This window comes from Lepus europaeus, chromosome 20, assembly GCF_033115175.1.
Source record: "Lepus europaeus isolate LE1 chromosome 20, mLepTim1.pri, whole genome shotgun sequence".
Lineage (NCBI taxonomy): Eukaryota > Metazoa > Chordata > Mammalia > Lagomorpha > Leporidae > Lepus > Lepus europaeus.
In genome coordinates this window covers 58,714,748-58,739,567 of record NC_084846.1, presented here as the reverse complement: position 1 = coordinate 58,739,567, position 24,820 = coordinate 58,714,748, and the positions used below count along the sequence as shown (strand labels likewise).

Sequence of the window (24,820 nt, the reverse complement as noted above, 5' to 3'; positions counted from 1 at the left end):
GATTTTAGAGGAAATTCCTGGGAATGTGATTTTATAAACAAGCAGGGATTTTTGAAGAATCCTAAATCTAATACCGATAGGCATGCAGGAATGCTCTTGTTGCACTAGTTGTAGCAGCAGAAGTTAAGAGGAGGTGACTAGAAGTGATTATTGAACCTCATTGTTAGCTCAAGGCAATGCATTAAAGCCAATAAAAATGGTACCCACAAAACAGTTCATTATGCACATAAAGACATTAGAATGACCAAAATAAAGGGAAATAGCAACATAAAATATTATCTATGGGGCCAGCACTGTGGCACAGCAGGTAAAGCTGCCATCTGCAATGCTGACATCCCATATGGTCACCTGCTTCAGTACTGGCTGCTCCACTTCCAATCCAGCTCTCTACTAATGCACCTGGGAAAGCAGCAGAAGATGGCCCAAGTGCTTGGATCCCTGCACCCACGTGGGAGACCCAGATGAAGGTCCTGGCTCCTGGCTTCATCCTGGCACAGTCCTGCCTGTTGCAACCATCTGGGGAGTGAACCAGTGGATGGAGAATCGATCTCTCCTCCCCTGCCCCTCTGTAACTCTAACTTTCAAACAAACAAACAAATCTTTTTAAAAAATTATCTGTAATTGAATCATGCCTATGTTTAAAAATGCCTATTTTTATACAAGAAGGTAGTGGTCATTCTAAGTATAAGGGCTGTTTTGTTTGTAGTTACCAGTCTGCCAAATGAGGGCACAATTTTGCTTTGTTTTGTTCCCTTCTTTTTCTTGCTCTGAGGAGTAGTGGATGGAGCAAGATACATTTCAGTGTATGACTGCAGTCAGTTCTTTTGATTCACTGCTATGTAATGAACTGTTTTCCCCTCCTCTGATAGATAATATTTGTTTTTAAAGATTTACTTACTTTTTTGAAAGGCAGAGTTAGAGGACTGTATACAGAGAGAGAGATTTTCCATCAGTTGGTTCATTCCCAAAATGACTACAATAGCTGGAGCTTGGCCAGTCTGAAGCCAGGATCCAAGGTCCAGGTCTCCCATGCAGGTGCAGGGGCACAAGGGCCTTGGGCCATCTTCTACTGCTTTCCCAGGCCATAGCAGAGAGTGGGATCAGAAGTAGAGCAGCCGAGACTCGAACAGGTGTCTATATGGGATGCCAGCTCTGCAGGTGGTGGCTTTACTCGCTATGCCACAGCGCTGGCCCCAAATAAATAAATCTTTTTTAAAAATGCATGATTTGTTGTATTTCCTCTTGCTTTCTCTTCACCTTTTTAATTTTGTTTTTATTTATAGATGGTAGGTGGGGCTACCTGTATTATCAGAAGTGATTTCTTAAATGAAAATAGAAATGACTTGTCAGACTGTTGTTGTACTCTGCATGTGGCTCATGGTTTGATCTCTGTTCCTAGTGTGCCCCTAACATTCATAAAATGGATGGATATCCATGTGACGGTGTTCAGGTAGGCTACTTCCTCTTTACTGAATTTTTCGTGGGTACCTGCATGAAACACTGAAGTGTTAGAATAGGAAGATCATTAAGTGCTTCCGAATCAGTTCTAAAAAGAAAGGGCCTTTAATCATACGTGTCTGCTTCCCCACACCTGTCTTCTGTTTCCGTTACCTGACATACGCAGCGTTTCATCACTAATTGGGATTTGTTTTTTCATCTCAGGGAATTTGCTTTGGAGGGAGATGTAAAACCAGGGATAGACAATGCAAATACATCTGGGGACAGAGTGAGTATCGAGAGTGTGGCTTGATCATGTTGAAAGTATAATATTAGATTTATTAGGGACATGTGGGCTAGAGGTACATTTTACCCCTCTGTGATGGGGGATTCTGAGAGCTGCTGCAGGTCTTAGCAGGGGTACTTTTCCAGAAATCAGAGAAAGGCACCCCTTGGGAAGACATAGCCCCTACATCTGCTGGTGGCGGCGCCTGCGGTCGAGACAGAAGGTGCCTTTGCTGTCAGGTGGAGCCTGTGCCAGGGCGCACAGCTTGGGGAACAGAGCAAACCTGCTTCCAGCTCCTGTTGTGCTCTCCTTAGCTGAGTGCCCTCCACAAAACCTGCCTAACCATATGGGCTGGACATGGTCCCTGGATAGGGCCTCCTTGCCTCAGAACTAGAGCATTTCAGCTGCACTAAGTTCTAGCCAGCTTTCTAGTTATGGGTGACCTTCAGCCGAGATAGCACTCCTGTGTCGGAAGGAAATTTCAATGTTATTTCCTTCAAATTTGTAAAATTTCCAGTGGATATTAGGTATTAAAATGTTTGTGAAAAAATGCATATTATGAAAAAACTGTACATGGATTTCAAAGGTTTTTGCACCAAAATAAACTTATTTTTCTGTTTCATTTTTTACCACATTTTGAGGTACTCATATAGTATATTTTTTCTAGAAGTATTACTGGCCCAAACTTTTGGAAACAGTTTTGTTTTAAACTCTTATAAAAGATAATTTATATTGAAAAAAGGCTTTAAAAATAATGATAATCTCTAGGTAGTGGCTGTACTCGTTTTAGAAGAAAAAGTATAGTATATGCTCTTTTTAAGCAACTAGAAGCATTGGGGTTGAGAATTTTAGTCATACAGGTTTATGGTCTGAACAAAGACACATAGTTATATTTCTACGATTTGAGCAAAAATAAACTACCAACGTAATTAATTGTGTCTTTTTAATTTATGCCAACAGCCATCCTTTGATCTGTTTGTAAAAAGTCATTTTATGCTCTTAGATAACTCAATGAAGCAATCTTGGCTTCAGAGAAGAAAAACCAGGAAGCTTTCATGCCTTAAAATGTTATTTTACTGTCAGAGATTTAGATTGAATTCAAGCTTGTTTAAAAGCAGAATAAATTTTATTTTGAAAGCTAAGAATTATTAAGAAAGAAGGAAATTCTACCAGTTTCTCAAATCTAATTATATTGCAAACTATTTTAATAAAATGTCATTTATGACTAATAAAGATGCTGAGTGAGGAATCATGTGTTATATTTGGTGCTGAGATTGAGGAGTGGAGTATTTTTTATTCAAGGAACCGTTAGATAGTATCTTCCCATAATTACTCGTCAGTTCCTGATGTGTATTACTTTCACAGCCTGTTTCTGATTGCCATCAGAAATCTATTTTTTTTTTCAAAATTTCCCATAAGCAGTCATGAAAAAATCCACCTGAGTCATAGATGTCTGCCTTATAGCTCTGGTGAGCCGTGGGTGCAGTCTTGGGAACTGATAACATTGCAGTGAAGAGTTCTTAGGTTGCAGTTACCCTTGACTTAGGTTGCAGTTACGTTTGAGCAACTCACATGTTATCTCCCTCACTGATAAAAAACTGTCTGTTCTGCATCAGAGGTGAAGGCATCAGACAAATACTGTTACGAGAAACTGAACATCGAAGGGACGGAGAAGGGTAACTGTGGGAAAGACAAAGACACATGGATTCAGTGCAACAAACGGTGAGGCGGGCGAGTCGTTCTGGGGTTCAGCCCTCAGGCAGTTAGAAGCAGAAGCTTTGGGTCGGCCATTTTCTGCATCCTGCAAAGCATGCTCTTGCCTGCTCACTGGTCTCCCCAGTGTCCCTGCCTTTCCTGTGCAGAGGGCTCCCCAGATCTTGACACGGACCCTCGCCTCTCTCCTAAGGCCCAGGTTTTGGCACTGCTCACCTAGAAGATTCCAGCATCTGCAAAGCAGCAGAAGTTAAAGCCATCAGAGCATGCGCTCAATGCCTTTGAATGAGTAACTGGCTCTGGCTTTTCTATACCAACACCTTTTTTGCCAAAGGTCTCAATATCTCACTGTTTGTGTTCAGAAACCTCCAAGTGATCTGCCCTCCCTCTTCACATGTCGACTTGCCGGATCACCCATTCTTCCCTTTTGCTCCCCCTGCATTTGTCTTTAATTTCTATTTCTATTGTCGTTGCCCAATCTCAGACCTGTATTGAGCTTCAACTGTTAGAGAATTCTCTTTTTGGTTTGCTGTGCCAGCAGACTCTAAGCTACTACCATCAGAATGATCTTCTTCAGAATCTTTTGGACTATGCCAATTCTTTGTCCAAATCTCACTGGTTCCACAAAGCTAGTTAATAGTAAGAATAGTAAGAACCAATATTTATTGAGTGTGCACCATGTGCTAAGCACTGTATCACACTTTTTGTAAGCTATAGCCTTTCATCTGGATGGCAGTCCTCCCAGTCTATGGTCAAGGAAAATGAGACACATTTAATTGATTTGCCCCAGGTCAGGCAGCTAGGATGTAATAGAAATAGAATTAGAATCCAGGCATTCCGATTTCAGAAACTTCTCCTAACCACTTTTCTGAGTGTCATACTGTCTTGTTCACCAAATAAGATAGAACCTTAGCTTGGCCCTGTATCTCTTCTACAATTTCCCCCAACCTATACTCCTTCCCCAAGCCTGTGTTTGTGCCGTTTATTCCTTGGGAAGTACCATTTATACCCATACCATCAACAGGCCAAAATTTACTCATCTTTCAAAGCCCAGTTGTAAAATATAAATCTCTATAAATCTTCCCCTGATTTGACTCTGGAAATAAATCATCTCCCTCTTTTCCTCAAAACTTCCACATCCTTCAGTACTATTCTTAAATATATTGACACTAATTTCTTTGAGAATAAAAATGATATCTAATTTTCTTTTTATATTCCAAATCACTAAGGTTCATCACATAAATGTTACTCCAAAATTTTTGAATGACCATTGCTTCTGTGTTGAGAAAGTTTTATAAGAACAGTAAAATGGTTATATGATTTAAAATTTATTTTTAAAGAATGAATTATGCATTTTTTCTATGTTGATGGATGCAGATCCTCTTTTTCTCTTTTCTCCATGTGATAAAATCTGATATTTTCATATATAATCTCAATGGCCTACAAATTAGTCTTCATCAAATAAATATTAAAATTCATGCATATTATCTATTAATAATTAAAATTGCTAGACATGTAGAATATTTAAGATGGTATTTTACACCAGTGGAAATGTTTTATAGGTTAGCTTAGAATCCTATGCAGTAGTTGGGGAAGTAATGATATATGTTAAAAAAGGAAAAAATGGACCTTTTTGTCTAGAAATCTATGAAATATATATGGTATATAATCTCTCCTTTGGTTCTTGGGAGACAGACTGTAGAAACATCTGCATTACAAAAGAATACTCATCCAAAGGTCATTTGTTCACCTATAAAATATTTAAAAAATAATTTAACATATCCAGTGATGCATTATGTGGAAGAATTGTGAAACTAAGGAAGTCCATTTCATGGATACTTTCTTTTAGCTAAGCACATGAACCAGTGGACAGTAAAGGAAAGGATAGGAAACCACTGGGATCTGGGTGCACCAAGAAGAGTTTCAGAGAGGAGACTTTGTAGAGTAGGAGGCCAGCTCCTTTGGCCTTGTTTTCTTCTGCCTGGCTCATGAGTTAATAACATAGTTGATAAAAACCCAGTGTTAAAATGAGAGATTATCTTTCTTGCTCTGCGTGGTTCTCTGTATCTTTGGGGAAGGAGACGAAGTAAATGATTGATACTCTTTCAACACAGGGATGTGCTTTGCGGTTACCTTTTGTGCACTAACGTCGGTAACATCCCACGGCTTGGAGAACTCGATGGTGAAATCACGTCTACCGTGGTTGTGCAGCAGGGGAGGACGTTAAACTGCAGGTAACCGTGTAACCACTCCATTAGTCCTCGTCTTCCCAGGAATGCCATGTAGCACCCCCTGTCTTCAGTTCCTCTGTGTGTTCTGAAGCTGGAATACGGTCTCTCCATCCGAGGAGATGACTGAGAAAATCCTGATGGAATAGAGGTATAAGGTTGAATGTAGAGCGTCATGAGGTACAAAGTTGAATGTAGAGTGTCATGTAGTTAGTTGAAGCATGTTTAGTTGGTCAGTACAGTCTTAGTTTACATTTCTTTCTTATTGAGAAAGATGCATGGGGACTTTTGGTTACAGCCAGTTGACCAACTCTATAGATCCACTTTTGATCTCTTCTGAAATCCCAGTAAAACATCATTAAATGAATCTTTAACTTTTTTTTTTATTATTTTCTTCTTACTTGAGAGCAGAGAGAAAGGGAGAAAGAGAACAAGAGCAAGCTGTCTTTTGCTGGTTTATGCCACATTGGCCAGGGTTCGGCTAAAGCTGGAGCTGAGGAGCTGGAGACACAAGCGAGGTCTCTCATGAGAGTGGCAGGAGCCCAGTGACTTGAGCCATCACCCCTGCCTCCCAGAGTCTGCACTGGCAGGAGGCTGGAGTATGTACCCAGGAGTTGGACCCAGGCACTGCAATATGGGACACAGATATCTTAGCCACTAAGCCAAATGCCTGTTTAAATAGATCTATAAAATTTGTATTTATTCATTTATTTCAGAGAAGAGAAAAGGAAAGCAGAGGAGAGGAGAAAAGAAAAGAAAGGATGGGGCAGAGAGCAAGACGAAAGGAAGGAAGGGAAAGAGGGAAGGCGACAGAGAGCTGCCGTTCACTGGTCCACTCCCCACCTGCCCTCCACGGCCAAGACTGGGCCGGGTCAAAGCTGGGAGCTGGAAACTCAGTCCTACTTGAGCCACCACTCGGTGCCTCCCAGTGTGCACAGTAACAGAAAGCTGGATTTGAGACAAGAGCCTCGGATCATCACTGACGTCATAAAAAAGAGTGTTAATTGTTAAAAGAACAACAGTAGTCACTGTGCACTTGCTCCCCAGATAGGACCTGTGTCCCTGTTGAATTGCAATATGAGAATCGACTGCAAATTCTCTCCCCAAACTGTGCTCTATATGTTGTGTGTGGGTATGGGGGCAAATTGTTGAAATCTATGATTAGCATAGAGATGGTCCTCTGTATATAAAGTTATACGAAAAAATGATCCATAATGAAGAAGGAGATGGGAGAGGGAATGGGAGTGGGGTGGAGGGCATGGGAGAAAGAACCACTGTATTCCTAAAGTTGTATCTACATAAAAATGCATTCATTAAATAAATAAAAAAGAGCAGAGCTAGGCTTCAACCCCAGGTACCCAATAGGAGATGTAGGCATCCCAACCAGCAGCTTAACACTAGGCTAAATTCTTGCCCTATAAATAGATCTTTTTTAGAACTGATAAATCCACAGGGAGGCACAGAAAGAAGGAAGCAGCAACATCATTGACATTTTTGAGTAGGTGGAACGAGCAGGTATGTAGTGCAAGAGTGATCAACGCTAAGACAGCTGAATTCCCATCAGTAATGGGGAAACCAAGGACCAATCCAGGATAACACTGAAACTTTCCAAAAGGCTCAGGAATTGGATGTGTCATTTATACTTGAAAGAGAGAAAAAAGAGTGGAGACGGGTGGACTGATGTATTAAAGAAGCCGTTAGATATGCCTGGGGCTCACTTTCCTGATTGGGATACACTGGGGAGTGCCCACCCTCCCATGGAAGATTTGTATACTCCACAGAGAATTAAACAAATGGCTTCGAAGCTTGGGGACAGTGTGCACTGTTGATGCCAGGGTCATATGGAAATGGTCCAGCTTCCGTTGTAAGACCCTAGAATTTCCAGTTGTCTACCTTGGCCCCCTAGCTAAAATATGAAGGAAGTCTCCCACATGAAAAAAAGAAACAGAAGTCTTAATATCCGTGAGGCACGAGAGATTTCTGTCATAAAATAAGGAAATAGAAGGCTGTTAACAACAGCAATATGGGGCCAGCACAGCGGGTTAACGCCCTGGCCTGAAGCGCCGGCTTGGGCGCCAGTTCTAGTCCCGGCTGCTCCACTTCCAATCCAGCTCTCTGCTATGGCCTGGGAAAGCAGTAGAAGATGGCCCAAGGCCTTGGGCCCCTAGACCCGTGTGGGAGACCTGGAAGAAGCTCCTGGCTCCTGGCTCCAGATTGGCAAAGCTCCGACCGTTGTGGCCATCTGAGGAGTGAGCCAACAAATGGAAGAACTCTCTCTCTCTGTCTCTCTCTCTGTGTAACTCTGACTTAAAAAAAAAAAAAAAAAAAAAAAAAAAAAAAAAAAAAAAAAAAAAAACACAGGCCATTCAGTGAAGGAAAACTTGCTGTTGGAAATTTAAAATATGGTGGCAGAAATAAAGCTCAGTAGTTGAAATTATTTTCTAGAAAATAGGGCAAAAAGAGGCAAAGAAATGGAACTGGAGGAAAACAAATTAGAAGTTTAAAAAAAAAAAAAAGAGGGGCTGGGAACAGCAGTGAGGGAATTGTCAGCAAATAAGAGTAAGGAGACTTGAGTTTGCATTGACAGCTTACCAGGTCCTGGGTACCGTGAGGGAAATCACAGGCAAATCTCAGTGGACCATTACAAAATCCTCGAACCATAGAACAGTGAAAAGAATCCTGGATTCCACAGAGGAGGAAGAAAGCAAGCCACTGGAGTTTGAATCGCCCAGGACTTACCAACGGGAGTTCCAACAGTTAGAGGACAGTAGAAAACGTCATTTCCAGCCTTGACAAACTGTCCTTCAGGTGTGAGGTTAGAAAATAGAGACTTTGGTGGAGATGCAAGCTTCTGCAAAATGTACGCTTCTACACCCTTTCCCAGGAAGCTACTGGAAATCAGTAGAGAGGAGAATCCAAGATTAACAGGTCTGTGTCGGATACAGGGCGACAACTGGACAGGAGCAGCCTCGGGAGAGAGCTCTAGTGGGGGGAGCGATGCTCACACACATTGTGGAGATTCTGACAGCCAGCACAGAGCTTGGATTACTTTTGAGTTAATGACACGTCCTTAGAAAAGTAGGCAAAGAAACAGCACACAAATAAATGGCTTGCTGAAAGAAAAGAAAATGTTGTATAGGGAAAGGATTTAATCCTGATGTATCACTCAGCTGAATAAGATTTGTGTAGTTAGAGGCCGGCGCCGCGGCTCACTAGGCTAATCCTCCGCCTTGCGGCGCCGGCACACTGGGTTCTAGTCCCGGTCGGGGCACCGATCTTGTCCCAGTTGCCCCTCTTCCAGGCCAGCTCTCTGCTGTGGCCAGGGAGTGCAGTGGAGGATGGCCCAAGTGCTTGGGCCCTGCACCCCATGGGAGACCAGGAGAAGCACCTGGCTCCTGCCATCGGATCAGCGCAGTGCGCCGGCTGCAGCGCACCTACCGCGGCGGCCATGGAGAGTGAACCAACAGCAAAAGGAAGACCTTTCTCTCTGTCTCTCTCTCACTGTCCACTCTGCCTGTCAAAAAATAAAAAAATAAAAATAAAAATAAAAAAAAAAGATTTGTGTAGTTATAATGTGCATATTTGTAATTGATTTAACTATCAATTAAGCAAAAGTTTAAAATGGAAGGATAGGGAAAATGGAAATTTATGGGTGTGGTGTGAGAAGGAAGGAGAAGAGGTAAACTTTCAAATTCTACAGAGGGAAGTCAGCTGATGATATATAAAATTCAATAATAAAAATAGTAATACAAACTCACTATTTAAAAATACATGTATAAATAAATAACAAAAGAGGATATTGGGGATGAGTATTGTGGCAGGCTGGCGCCGCTGCTCAATAGGCTAATCCTCTGCCTTGCGGCGCCAGCACACCAGGTTCTAGTTCCGGTCGGGGTACCGGATTCTGTCCCGGTTGCCCCTCTTCCAGGCCAGCTCTCTGCTGTGGCCAGGGAGTGCAGTGGAGGATGGCCCAAGTGCTTGGGTCCTGCACCCCGTGGGAGACCAGGATAAGTACCTGGGTCCTGCCTTTGGATCAGCGCAGTGCGCCAGCCGCAGCGTGCTGGCCGCGGCGGCCATTGGAGGGTGAACCAACGGCAAAAGGAAGACCTTTCTCTCTCTCTCTCACTGTCCACTCTGCCTGTCAAAAAAAAAAAAAAAAAAAAAAAAAAGCCCGAGTATTGTGGCACAGCATATTAATCCGCTGTTCGGGACACTGGCACCCCAAACCTGTGTGCCTAGGCTTGAGTCCCTCCTCTGCTTCTGATCCAGTGTCCTGCTAATACACCTGGGAGGCAGCAGAGGATGGTCTAAGTACATGGGTTGCACATGAGGAGACCAGTGCAGCCCCTGGCTCCTGGCTTTGGCCTGGTCCAGCCCTGTCTTTTGCAGGTATTTGGGGATTAAACCAATAGGTGGAAGATATCCCTTTTTCTGTCTCTTCCTCTATATCATTCTACCTTTCAAATAAATAAATGAATAAATACTTAAAAAATCAATTAGGGATGTAAATTATTATTTTCCCAGGAATGGTATATGGAGGAGTAATGACAGGAGGATGCTTTATTATATGTGAGAAACTATCTGACTATTTAAGCTATGTACATGTATAATTTGGATAAAATAAGTAAATCAGAAGAATGAAGATTTTATACTAGTGTTGACATAGTACATATAAATAAATTGATTTTAAATATACATGTTAAATTCTCATTGTGTTTTTAAAAAAATTTCTAAATAGGATGTGGACTTGTTATATTGTATGGTAAAGCTACGATAGTTTAGTTATTCTCAAATATAATTTGTACATATGCAAATCTTTTGGGAAATAAAAACCCGAAATCACTTCTCATCTTTGAAACACATTTGAGATCTTGAAACCTACTTATCAAATAAAGTACTACTAATAATGGCTTGTACATCACAGCCAAGGCAAAATGATAAAGCCATTGCAATTCAGACCCTTGTTATAACTATCGTGTTTAAATACTAAACGTTATCAATTTATGCAGAAAGATTAAAAGATTCAATTGGTTTTTCCATTTAGAGGTTCAGCACGATTGTGCTGTTGGATTTTATTACAGTTACAGGTGGTGGATAGGAGAAGTGACGTCCTGTTTTCAGATTTCAGGCCTTTCTCAAGAGGACTGAATTAACAGAACAGTGCTTTCTTTTTCTTCCCGACTGTGTTTAGTGGCGGGCATGTGAAGCTGGAAGAAGACGTGGATCTTGGCTATGTGGAGGATGGGACACCATGTGGTCCCCAAATGATGTGCTTAGAACACAGGTGCCTCCCTGTGGCGTCTTTCAACTTCAGCACTTGCTTAAGTAGTAAAGAAGGCACTGTCTGTTCAGGAAACGGAGTAAGTATTTGGCACCTCGCCTGAGGAACTGTTCATTTCTTTTCCATCACAGAAGTATTTCCCTAATTAAAGAAAACCTGATTCTCTGTTTCTCATTTGGTCATGGCTACTTGAGTGCTTCTGTTGTGGAATCCCAGAGAGGTTAGGAAAAAGGAAAAAGGAAAATCTTTGTAACCAAATTCTTCTGTCTTTCTTCTTATGTAAATGTGGCCTCATGTAATGTCAGCTTTCCACAAGTGAGTTGGGAAATGGATTGTAATAAATCCTAACAGGATTTAAGAAAAAAAAAAAAAAAAAAAGCAGGGGGATGCTGCGGTGTGGTCTGGGCACTGAGTTATCAGAGCAGACGGCCAATGAGGGCAGTAGGCAGAGCAGTGTGTACCCTCTGAGTGCATCCTAGGAGTGAGAACAGCATGTGTCAGGGGAACGGTTTCCCTGGTGTGACACAGTTTACTTTCTCTCTTTCAGTTCTGTTTCAGGTACTGTAGGTCCTCAGTATGTCAGTTCACAGGGTAAGGATTTATCCTTTGTTAGCGAGGATTCTCTTGTCTTGTCCAGTGAAGAGTTGATACCAATATATAAATGTGCATTCTGTTTCTTTGAGTCTGTGCTTTGTGCTTTTCCTTTCACCCTTGGCTTTACTGGTTGTATTATCCAGCTGAGGCAGAGGATCCCTGATCTGGAACTGTGAGCCCTCGATCCCTATCATTCATGCACACACCTGAGGGATATGCCAGAGGAAGCTGGGGGATGACAGGCTGTTGTCCTTGCTGGGAGGATGGGCACTCTTCCAGCTCAGAGGGACACGGAGACACACCTGTCTTCCGGCACAGAGGTTCAGGGAGACACACCTGTCTTCCAGCTCAGAGGAACAGGGAGACACTTGTCTTCAGCACAGAGGGACAGGGAGACACACCTGTCTTCCAGCTCAGAGGAACAGGGAGACACACCTGTCTTCTGGCTCAGAGGGACAGGAAGCTTCTTCCAGGTCTTCCACAAGGGTGCAGGGGCTCATGGAATTGGGCCATCTGCTGCTGCTTTCCCAGGCTGTAGCAAAGAACTGTATGGGTCGTGGGGCAGTGGAGACTCTGACCAGCACCCATATGGGATGCCGGCACTGCAGGCGGCAGCTTTACCTGCTACCCCACAGTGCAGGCCCCTTGATGGGGCTATTTTATAGCTACATTTATATGTGGATGGATCTTGACCTCTGGAAAATCAGATCGAAGAAGACAGAAACCTGTGCCGTGAGGCACTGTCTTGGGCAGCACTTCCCTGGTCTGAAACCTAATTTAACTCTCTTCTACTTCCTACTCCATTCAGAGTTACTTTGAATGATAAGATTCAGGGGTAGATTCTGTTTCTTGGGGGAATAAATGCATAGAGATTATTTGTTTATAATGAAAAAGATTTGGTGCCATTTCAGTGTGAAGTTTCTCCTTGTGGAGCTTTTCTCTCAACCCTGCACACCAGCAGGCCACCCCGCTTCTCTGTAGGACGTTTCCTTATCTTCTGCTTCCTAAGAAAATTAATAACATTAAGCACAAAAACCCCTTTCTTGGAAGAAGACAAAAAGCCTTTTGTATTAGATAATTGATAGATGATTGTATGTCTGCTAATTTTTTAAAATCTCCCTCATAAAACTTAAGTCAGTGAAAGTCAAAACAATGATGTCATTGAGTTTTTTAAAGAGCTATGTTAGTTCCTCTCCCGAGATTCGTTGTTCTGAAGTGGGTGTTGTGGTGCAGCAGGTGAAGCTGCCACTTGAGACACCGGCACCCATGTCAGAGCACCAGTTGGAGTCCTGGTTGCTTCACTTTCATTCTGGCTCCCTGCTAAAATGCACCTAGGAAAGCAGTGGAAGATGGTGCAGGTGCTTGGGCCCCTGCCGCCCATGTGGCAGACCAAGATGCAATTCTTGGCTTCTGGCTTCTGCATGGCCCAGACCTGGCTCTTGAAGCTGTTTGGGAAGTGAGCCAGCAGATGGAGGATCTTTGTCTCCCTCTCTTTCTGTTGCTCTGCCTTTCTCAATAATTAATTTTAAAAATTCATTGTCCCTTTTGGGTCTACTTTTTTTCTCTGGAAAACAGTATGTATTTTCTGGTTCTGCAGTGAGAGATAAAAGTTATTAGTATTAGGAAGAGAGTACCAACAGTTTTCAGTGTGATCAAATTCTAAGCATAAAATAATTACAAGTTAGTGTTCATTTTTCGTTGCTGTGTACTGGCGAGTTGGTATTAATTCTGCTTGCTTTGGCTTGCAGGTGTGCAGTAACGAGCTGAAGTGTGTGTGTAACAGGCACTGGACAGGTGCTGACTGTAACACTTATTTCCCTCACAATGATGACACAAAGGCTGGGATCACTCTGTCTGGTAATGGTGGGTACTTCATCTGTTGGTCTTTATTCACAAGGAAAGAAAAAACTGCCCATCAGACATTTTTGTTTGAATTATTTTTTGATAATGAAAAATATACTCATATAATGCACTGATCCTGTAAACCTGTAGGCATGTTTTCTCCCTGCAGAAGTTTATATTCACTTTGAGAGAGGCAATACCACACAGAGACCCAAAGCAATAAGGGTCTTGTATTAATTGTCAGAATGGAATGATGTGAGGCTGGTATTGTGGCTCACTAGGTTAATCCTCTGCCTGCGACGCCAGCATCCCATATTGGTGCCGCTTCTAGTCCCGGTTGCTCCTCTTCCAGTCCAGCTCTCTGCTGTGGCGCAGGAGGGCAGTGGAGGATGGCCCAAGTGCTTGGGCCCTGCACCCGCATGGGAAACCAGGAGGAAGCACCTGGCTCCTGGCTTCGGATGGGTGCAGTGTGCCGGCCATAGTGGCCATTTTGGGGGGTGAACCAACGGAAGGAAGACCTTTCTCTCTCTCTCTCTCTCTCTCTCTAACTCTGCCTGTCAAATAATAATAAAATAAAAACAAACAAAAAAATGAAGTGATGTGAGCAGTAACATTTCTAGTTTCTGAGAAAGAATTAGCAGTCAAAAGGAACCAAGACTGTCTAAAGGTCCTCCCTGGCAGGTGCTGTGCCGTGGAGTAGCATTTCCTTTCCCTTTGTGCCGTCACTGCACCTGCCTTTATGTCAGTGACATCATATTTTGCTTAAAAATACATGGAAAATACAACTGTGCAAAATGTGCTTGGACAAGAATTAAAATGCAACATACACAAAAAATTATTTAAAAAAACCACTTGATGTAAATACTCAGTTTTTTTCTTTAAAAAATAATATTGTTAGTATAATGCTTGCAAATCTGAAGAGTAAATTTTTTCATGAAAGAATTTTAGACCTCTGATATAGTTTCTTTCTTGGTTTTTTGTTACAGGTGTAGCTGGCACCAATATCATAATAGGCATAATAGCTGGCACCATTTTAGTGCTGGCCCTCATATTAGGAATAACTGCATGGGGATATAAGTAAGTGAAATGTTTCAATAATTCAAAATTTGCTTTTAAGCGTTTTGATTAAATGAAAACATGTAGAAAGTTTTGTGCCTTTAGATAGAATACTTGCGATTCATACTTGAATGAAAATTTGTCTAACTCAGTAGTCAATCAATGATTATTCATGGCATAGTTGGAATAATAAGTGATCAATTTTTGAAGATTTTGAGACAACTCGTTTTTATTATGCAAGTATCGAATATTGTTTAAGGCACTGACATGGATTAAAAGGAATCTGAATAAATTATGTCTTCCACAAAGGCTAGTTTGGTTTGCTCTTTAGTGCCAGAGCTTCTCTTGAACCAGTGCCCCCAGATGAGAGCAAGACAGTCAAGCAGATCTCTTCGTGCTGTGCTAGCCACGTTCACAGCAAGATCTGCATCATAAGGCAAAACCTCTTTGTCTTCATAACCACTATGAAGGAGGCATTCTTTGTCCATTATGTGAAGAAAAGACTGTTGTGAGATTCATTGAAATTCTGGGCTGGGTGTTGTGGTCTTTCCGATTGGAGATTGGAGGGTGGTTCAGATCCTGGCTCTTCCACTTCTGATACAGCTTCCTGCTAATGTACCCAGGAGGCAGCAGGCAATGGCCCATGTATGGGAATCCTTGCCACCCCTGTGGGAGACCCAGATGGAGTTCCTGGCTCCTGACTTCTGCCTGGACCAGCCCCAGCTGTTGTGGGCATTTGAGCAGTGAACCTGTTAGATGGAAGATCTCTGTCTATCTCCCTCCATCATTCTTCCCTTCAAATAAATAAACACATCTTTAAAAATAAAATAAAATTCAGGAGTGGGCATTTGAGCTTGCAGTTAAAGATACCTGCATTCCATATTGTAGTGCCTGGTTCAATTCCCAGCTACAGCTCCTGACTCCAGCTTCCTGCTAAAGTAGACCTTGGGAGCTGGCAGTGATGGCTCAAGTAATTGGGCTTCTGACACCCACGTGGGAGACCTGGATTTAGTTCCTGGCTCCCAGCCTCCCCTTTGCCATTCCAGGCATTTGGGAAATGAACCAGCAGATGGGAACTCTTTCTCTCTGTCTCCCTCTCTGTGTCTCTCTACTTCGTAAATAAATATTAAAAACATTTCAATCCCAGGTTACAAATTTGAAAAGCCTAACTTCTTTCGTAAGCTTCTGAGTTCAACTTTCAGCTGTTTTGGTTATACATATAACTCTTAACAAGTTGTGAGTCATCCAACTTTTGAATAATATTTGATACTCTTAAACATTTTGCTAAGTAAATACCTTGACACCTTCCAACCCTATTTTTATATTTAGCATGGTCAATCTTCATTTTAAGAACTTTTATCTAATGATGTAAAAACTGTCCTTAATATTTAAGTAGATGATTTAGGTTAAATAAGTTAAATCTTCAATATGGGGAGACTTCACTTCACTTTACTTCAGCTAAAAATCATTTCTGCTGATCTGATGAGGGAGTTGTAATCCACAGGCCCAGGGTTTTTCTCATTTTAGAAGCCCGCAACTTCTGCTCTGCACTCTGAGAATTTTATCCCATTTGATAGCATATTTTTCCTCATGAATCAAACTAAGGTCACTAGCAATTTTGGGAATTAGAGTATTTTAGACTTTCAAATTATCCAGAACCCTTCCTTTGGCTCACCTTTGTTTTGTGAGTTAATGTATGAAGGGTCTTTATAAAGTTCATGGAGACTCTGTGCTGTGAAAATCCTGCGTGGATCTCAAAACTTGTTTGCTCCAAAATAAACTTATCTTTTAATTCCATTTTCCAAGAACTGTTTGAAGCATCTGCTCATATCTTCTTAATCATTTCTGTATGGTGAAAGGAAACTTAAAAATGCACATGGCATTTGCATATAAACCCTGACATTAGTGTCTTTGAAAAGAAAGAGCAGTTCGTTTATTGCCACAGTGCATTCTTGAAGCACAGAAAGCCTTCTGGGGACTGTGGTAGGTGGCAGATGGCCGTGGTGAGGATTGGCATAGCATGGCTGACATGGCTCGGCACAGTGGAGAGCTGTGCGCTAGGAAATGAGCCCTAGCCCTGTCCTACGTGATGGTCCATGCTCACACCCACGCAGATCCCTGTGGGCCTCTTTGGTGGGAGGTTTTGAGGTACAGTGCACACTAACAGTCTTACTTCAGCCCAACGTTGAGGCTTAGGAAATTACCCATCTGAAAGGAAGGCTTCTCTGTGCACCGTTTGACCCGCTCCACAGGCAGGTCAGCCTGTTTACTTGGCCTGCCTCATGTGTATCTGGTAGTGAGCATTGCCGTTTCGAAGTAGCTCAGTGGTTTTGTTTGGTCACGTGAAAATGGAGAGGAAAGCTGGCTGTGACTTCCTGCCTCCTGCTGCAAGCACATTTCATTTTTGTAATCTTGGAAAATCTGCCCTTTCAGAAAGTATGAAACCCACACACCTGCTCCTGTTGCTCCTGAAATTGCATCTGTTTTCAAGATTAGAGTTAAAAGCGTGATTTCTTGATTTCTGAAGTCCTGTTGAGGCCTTACTGTTTTCACTTGAGAATATGTGCACTTTGCAGATGGATTAGGGAAAAAGACAAGTCTTGTTCACAGTGCCGGCTCCTCTTCATAAATTATTTGAATCTGAATGATTAAAGTGTTAACGTTTCTTATTCAGAATATTTAAACATAGGATGAAAGCATGCACATTTTAATAGACTCATGAATGTGGTGTTTCACACATTTCACTTGCAATTCAAAAGCATATTCAGGATCTGAGAACTCATTTTCTGGTTAGTGCCTCCAGTTAAGCTCTCTCCCTCTTCTCCAAGCCTTGGGGTAAGGCCCACCAGGACTAGAAGTGAAGAGTGCTCATTTAGAACTGTACAGTTCAGGTCATTAGATTGAAGGAATATAGAATAGAAAATATTGACTCAAAGATGCTAGCCTTATTTTCACCTCATCTGATTTTATATGAAATGAAAAGTATCGACATGTTGACATTTTTACCCTATGTGCCCATTATTAAACATAACACTTAAAGAGTAGATGGAATAGGTTGGCAGATGAAGTTCATCTAGAAGCATTATCCTTGACCTTAGAGGAAAGAATCTAGCAATACTCGATTATTTGACCTTTCTAGCATGTCTTCCAAGAATGCACATAAAATTATGTCCACATAGGAAGCTAATGATTCTCTTGGAAAAAGCCACTTGCGCTACACCAGCAAACCCTTTAGATCAGTTCATTCTGAAACTCACGTAAGCTTACTTTAGCTTGTGGTCAAGGAACTAAACACAGAACAGGTGTTTGCAGTGAGTAAGCAGAATGTCCTAGGAGGCACCTAACAGCACCTAACAGCTGCAGGTTAGCTCACCCTTACTGTTCATGAACAATGAAATGTTCTCTTATTTGAAGTTCTTAGGAATAGCTATAGTTTGGGGTATATATTCCAATAGGAATGAATTATGATTTTGTTTCTATGAAAATGTAGTTAATTTTTATGTGACTTCATTTATTAGTTTCATTATTTAAATCAGTACATACATCTGAAAGCCTGTATTTGAAATAAGGTTGACCTTTGAACATTAGTAATATTTAGTACAGCACAATTAATGATAAGAAAGCAGTTGCTCTTGAACAACTGCAGCTTATTTATGCCTTTAAAATAGTTATGTGACAGTATTGTCACAGATCTTTGGGTGTCATCTGTCCCAAAGATGAAAGTTCTATATGTGTGTTCCCTGTTTTAATTCTGCAGTTCTGAGTCTCTAGGGAAGATCTTCCAAAGAATGCTAGAGCTTTTATATTTACTGCTCCCTCTTCAGCTTTTCCAGAGATAACTAATTCTTTTGTTTTCTTCCCCTTCTCTTCTTGTCATGAAAAGAAACTATCGAGAACAGAGGTATGTGATAAGAGTAATCTGAACATAGAATTGAAAGGTTCAACTCCTGTTAGCCTTGTTGGAATTCATACGTGCAATTATAAATCAAATTCACTGTTTTTATGTTATAATGTTCAAATATTAATCTTGATTTTTCATTATTTTGAAATAATTTACTAATGTGAACTGTATTAACTTAAAATAGATGTCATTATTTCATTTTAATGGTTCTTTCATCCAACAATACTACTGTTAGCTAAGGTTCTTCTGGTATTTTTATAGTAATACTCATAGAAGTTGTCTTTTTTTTTAACATCTAGAGCAGACTTCCTCAGTGTTAAGATGTCACATTGGCTTGCATTAGTTTATTAACTTTATTTTCATAACATTCTAATTGTTTAGTATTTTCTGAGGTATTTATTTTTATCTTTTGCTATTAGCAACTTCAATTTATAAATGACAATATTTAGGCACAGTGTTGCTATCAGGGGAACTTCTGGCACTTGTTGAACCTTTTTATCTCCATGTAGCAAAGTATTTTGACATACAGGTGCAAAAAATAAACCTTCTTTTGTAGGCCAGAACTCATTGATCAGTATGAGTTTTGATACGTAGAAGCAGGAATAGGATGAAAAAAAGAAAAAAATTAAAAGAAAATATTTTTAGTACTGATGAAGTACACAGGTAGTAAAAGAAAGAATTTGTATACTTGGAATCTCCTACTGTTTATTTATTTTTAAAGTCAGAATGCCCATAAAGTCAGGCAGTCTATGCAGCATGACCTTGAAGTCTGTGGTTTGCCAACAGCTTATAAGGAGCTGCAGAGCATTCATGTTGTCTGTAAGATTTATCTATTTTATCGAAATCTAAATTAGCACATAACATTGTAGTACAGTGTTTGCTTTTTGCATTTAAAACGTTATAAATGCTATTAGCTATTGCCAAACTGAATTAAAAATACTACCCTGGAAAAACAGGAACCCAGACCAGATCATGCACATCATAGGGCATTTAGTTCTCTACTCAAGTGTTTAAGCAGATTCCTTCTGTTCCATTGCATACCATGGCAGGTCAGGAATAAGGTAAAATAAATGCAGCTATAGTCTTTCAGGCCCCACCACAACTTTAATTCTTATAATAAGTCAAGATTTTAATCCTTATTCATCTATTTCACTCTGTGTTGTCATTTAAAATCCCTATAAGGCCTGAGCCATAAGTATCTATAAAATTTCTATAGATATATGATGCCCAGAGGGTAACAGTTGAAATCCTAGCCATTTTGCATAGATATTAGATAATATTGACCTTACCCTGCAATAACAAACTCATCACTATTGTAAAAAAGTAAAGCAGACAAAATGAACTAAATTTTAGGAGTAAATGAATTTCTTTGTGAATTACTTACTCTTAGTTCCAAAAATGCTTTTTAGTAGAATAGAAACCACTTGGGCTTTCAGCTGTGTAGAAGTTCATTAGTCATATTGGAAGCTTAAGTTTGGTGGCTTTTTTCAGGGGAAAATCCCATTAGGGAGTAAGATGAAAAACTGGCCATTCCTCTCCATGTCCATTGACACTAAGGCTATAATGTAACTTAATATTGCTGAACGTACAAAAAGGAAAGTTAAATGTTTCAAACATAAGCAAAGCTAACACAGTGCTCTAAGACATGTTCTCACATACTATACACAAATGATAATTTTAAAGTGTGCACCAGTTTCTTATCTAACAAAATATATGTATAATGATAATTAAGAGTGATTTCACACTAAGAATCCCAACTATGTGCCTGATAGACTTGTCTCCTGGTGTTACTGAGTCATCATTTCATCACTCTGGCTCCTCTTTTGGAATTGTCTATATTTTGAGAATTGTCATATCCTTTGTGGATCTTTGTTTTGTATATTTTGATATGTTTCAACAATACCCCCTTTTTTGGCCCTTATCAATAACTAATAAATATTAGGTTTGTATATTATTCTCAAAATAGAGGAGTACCAAAGAACAGACTTTATATAAAAAGGTTGTGAATGCAGAAATATCTTCTGAAAGGCTTTCCTATTTGGGAATATCTGTTATTATACAGAAAGCAGTAAGGCCAACAAAGCATGCATTAAGAAATTTTTCCATCTTAAATAACTATCTGAAAGTATTTGAATGAAAATCTGCCCAGTTCTAATGGATGCCAAGAAATAGAATTAAGAATTTTGAATGTTAATTGTCTTTAAATTAAATTTTCCATTGACTTCTATAATGGGAAAATTTATTGAGAAGCAGTTAGAAATCTGCTAGTATGTGATGTTGGAAAGTCACTTAAACTTTTTTAACGCTAAAACCAAATAAAGCTCTCTATAATCTGTCAAGCATTAGGGAAGGGAAGTTCTTAGTGTGTGGTCTCTGAAGCCTTTGTGTTTCTCTGATCTGCTAGTGGAAGAGGTGGATATGATGGTTCCCAAGGGGAAAGAAGCAGGCATCAGCATGAGGGAGACCCACACCTGCTTGATGAGCTGCGGAAGCATTGCTGAATGTGAAGTTTTGCATTGACACTAAGTGCAAGACATTGCATATGTCGCCAGTCGTCAGATGCTTATCAATGTTGTAGTGGCTCAGAAATGTCAGACTGGGCATAACTTTAAGATTACTGGAGAGGGCAAGCAAGTAACTCCGTGAGTGAATCTGAAAGCCTGGTAGACTTTTCCTCCTGAGCGTGTGTCCTCAAGGTTTTTAGTATATTAAAAAGTTTACTTGGAACTTTGACAGAAAGACAAGAAGCAAACCCATTTTGTCTTTTTTTGCTTAATAAATAAGTGGGGGCCCTATTCTGGGCCATACTGTAGATAGAACCCCACATTTAAACAGTGTCACTTTAAATCTCCCACTGTCCTCTCATGAAGAATACAGCCATGGAACCATGAAGCCAGGAGAAGCCTTACACATCAGGTGACTGGAAGGGGAGATCTGTCTTTTGTTTAAAATCTTCAGGAAAGGAAACTTCCACAACTTCTTCATTGATTTTTTTGTTTGTTGATTTTATAGCATTGTCACTTTAGGACCTAGAAGCTGTATTGTTTGCAATAAGGATTGAAAGTGTTTCAGTTTTCAGGCAGGTTTGCAAACAACAATGGAGTAAGACATCTTCATTGAACTGAGAAATATAAGCCATCCATATTCAGCTGAAATTGTATTCTTTTCCTTTGTCTGAAATGAATGTACATTGTTATGATTAAGGAGAGATAGAATAATTAGGTCCCAGCCCACATCTTTTCTCTCTCACCTGTTATTAGGCATTTTATTTTTTTGCTTGCAAACTCCCTACTTTTTTTTTTGAAACCTCTCTTAGTTTGTTTTATATTATTTTTTCAGTGATATTCATGCATCTGTCAGTGTGACTTGGTACACCTCATATAATAGCTCTTAAAACATTAAAGTAACAATTCCAATAAGAGTCAGCCAAGACTTCAACCAAGTGTTGAAGAAAAGCTTGTGTCAGTATTAAAGACAAGACTTGGTGAAATATTTTTCTTTCCCTCATTTTCAGTATGCATGTGCATTATTAAGACAAATACTATAAAAATAAATACTACATTAGTTCATTGGATGCTTGCAGGAAAGCTCAGACTCCTCTCTATAACAGGAGCAGCCATTTGCCTATAGTCTTTTGGGGTGATCCAGGAGACAGTCTTACTTAATGTTCAAATTTCACACAATAATTAGATGATTTATAATTACAAAAATGTCAAAAGTTGGATTGACTTTGTCTTCTGAAGAAAAAAAAAAGAACAAATAACCAATAAACACAGTCATCCCAGACCTGAGGAGAAATCATTGTATTTGGCTATAGTCATTAAGTTAACTGGGTTGATCCTTATCTTAGAGCCTGGGAAGCAGCCTCAATGCATCAGTGCAAATCAGAGTGAAATGCCAAGGGCTGACAGGGAAGAAACCTTTCAGTAATGTAGGAAGGGATCCTTTTTGAGAAGAAAGAACTTGGTTACATAAGCATTAATTTTATTTTGATTATTTTTTAATAAAAATAATGCACAGGTCTAAAATATCTGCATATAATATGAGAGATATAAAGTAATTTTCTCATTATAAAACTTAGTCCTGGTCACACCACCTAGCATAGCAATCACCTTCACATTTCACAATTTGAGGAGACATGAAAAACACTCAACATTTAGAAAACCATAAAGATAATCGAGGACTTGAAAAAGAAGTGAAGTTCAGTTAAAAGCTTCTGAAGGAATCATCTAGGTGGTCCTTTAAGATCTTGCATCACAAATGATGTGCTATTTTATAGATCACAAGGACCTGATGTTCTCTATCCTCACTAATGGGAGAAGCAGTAGCTTAGTTATAGTATGTAATGAACGTTGTATGAAGGGTAAATCTAGACAATGAAAGCCATTAGATGTTATCTTTAAGAGCCTTAACGACATTTATTTTTCTATCATAGACATTTACTGTGCAAACAAAGTTATGTGCATTTCTTTCAGTGTTTTAAAGGCAATATAAAGGAGGAATTTCTGTGTGTTGGAGACTTTGCATTGCAGATAAATAGGAATCTGAACTGCCCAGGGTGACAAAAATGAGGTGGCATCCCAGATGTGCATTGATACAGAATTCCCCTCCAGCTCCTTGACAGAAACCCTCAATTATGTGGTTAGCACTGGGGATGTTTGTGCCCTGTGTTAAGTATGACCATGGGATTGAAGGGAAGCTCCATTGAAATCTTGGTAAAAACATGCTCAGTAAAAAAGCTGAGCAAGTCCGGACCCCATCTGTATGAGAGGCAGCCCATTTCCACCTGCAGAATGAGCTTAGTGAACCTTGCTACATGCCAGGCAAATACCTGAATTCCTGAACCACGTTAAGAGGATGTCAGTTAGGGATAGGATAAGGGAAAGATGAAATGTAATTCAGAGCTCTCATGTAATAGCTTGTCTTTATTTCATGTGAATTTGGAGAGACTTATAAAGACCACTGTTAATGGTAATAGCAGCAAAAAGGATTTGTTAACCCTAAAGATCATTTTTGGAAAAGTAATGCTGATGAGACATTCTGTGGTATTCTTTTATAAATATTAATCTGATATTACAAGCAAGTTTGCTCTTCAAGGCAAAATATAGAACTCTGATTTTATTGAGAACCTTTTCCTCAAGCATGGATGGAGTATTTTACTGATACAAAATACAACAGGAAATAAAAGATTCCAGAGATCAGAGATCTCCTGCATCAGAAGACAGTATCATATGTTGCATGTTAACACTGTAAATACATGGTTGGTATTATTTTTCCTTTAAAATTAGTGTTTCATATGATGCTGGGAAAAAGAAAGGATAACTATTGTGAACTGAAGTCACCTACAGATTTAAAACATATTTTGGGAGAATCTGTATCAAAGAATTACAAGTAGAATTAGTCTCATCCATCAAAACAGAGAGATTCTACTTTCTTTAGTTAAATTGCAGGAGGAAGTAGATTAAATATCACAAATTCAAATATCTGCTTCATATCCATTGGGAATCTTCAGAGATGGAGAGACAGAGGAATACATAGCTTTGGAATAGCATGAGAAGATATTCAGTCACTCAGAAGAACAAATGGCCAATTATTTACAATAAGACAGGACTAAATATAAGAAAGAAAATACATGAAAGTGTCATTTTTGAGAAAAAAATTAGCATCAACAACTAACACGATTATCCTGGTAACTAAGGAGAAACTGGAAAGGGAAAGGAGTCAGGAAGTTTGGGCTCTGTTTAGAATTCTCAGTCCAGCCCTGGTCTGTGGCCCCTCAACAAGAGCGCTGAATGGAATGAATCCGACTTTAGATGCAGTTGGCTGTTTGTGGACCACGCATTGGCACGTGATCAAATTAGCCACTGCCCAAGGGCTGAAGAGGGTGGGGGGGAGCCCTCTCTAAAAGTTTCTACATGATTCCTCTAGGAGAAATCATAAACATTTGTTCCAATTAGATGAGGGAGTCGGTAACAATGCCCACTCCCGGTACAGTGGAGTCAGAGAAGTGAGGTCACCTGCCGTCCACCTGTCAAGATCCTTACACAGTCTTCACAAAAATTATTTTTTTCAACCTTTCCACCCTCTTGCTAAATTATCTTCTCTCACATACATTTATAAAATTGCCTTTTTGATTCTTGTATTTATGTTGAATAAGCAGGGAAGCTCAAAATGGAACACCAGGCTCTGATATGGAATTATTTGATTAAAATGTAGGATAGCATACAAATCAATCAGATCTTATAAGACCAATCAAGGTCACACCATATGGTGTTGGAAAATCATGAGTATTTTACTGACCACCGTGAGAAAACAAGGGTGCTTTGGGCAAGGTCTTACCTGTCCTCACACATCTCCTGCAATAGCAGTTTTTTTTTTTTTTTTTAAATAAAGGGCAAAACTGCAGTTAACATGTCTTTAAGTATGATGAAGTTACAGTGGAAAAACTCATCTTTCCATATCTTCCCCCGAGAAAGACTTCT

General features: G+C 40.0%; 1 protein-coding gene and 1 non-coding gene across 10 annotated transcripts in view; both read left to right on the top strand.

Annotated features, from left to right (window-relative positions):
- Positions 1-24,820, top strand: part of ADAM22 (ADAM metallopeptidase domain 22) — a 225,743-nt gene that overhangs the window by 183,936 nt on the left and 16,987 nt on the right. For 7 of the 9 annotated variants that reach the window (XM_062179302.1, XM_062179301.1, XM_062179299.1 and 4 more), the window contains exons 19-26: positions 1,400-1,450; positions 1,663-1,726; positions 3,340-3,445; positions 5,551-5,670; positions 10,856-11,024; positions 13,288-13,402; positions 14,368-14,458; positions 18,321-18,338. In XM_062179302.1, coding sequence (XP_062035286.1) covers positions 1,400-1,450; positions 1,663-1,726; positions 3,340-3,445; positions 5,551-5,670; positions 10,856-11,024; positions 13,288-13,402; positions 14,368-14,458; positions 18,321-18,338 — 734 coding nt within the window. The remainder of the gene's footprint in view (positions 1-1,399; positions 1,451-1,662; positions 1,727-3,339; positions 3,446-5,550; positions 5,671-10,855; positions 11,025-13,287; positions 13,403-14,367; positions 14,459-18,320; positions 18,339-24,820) is intronic. The other 2 variants (XM_062179303.1, XM_062179300.1) reach the window with 1 other exon arrangement.
- LOC133750124 (small nucleolar RNA SNORA40) lies at positions 18,816-18,945 on the top strand. The gene has a single exon (XR_009864645.1). It is a non-coding gene; the product is annotated as a small nucleolar RNA SNORA40 (small nucleolar RNA).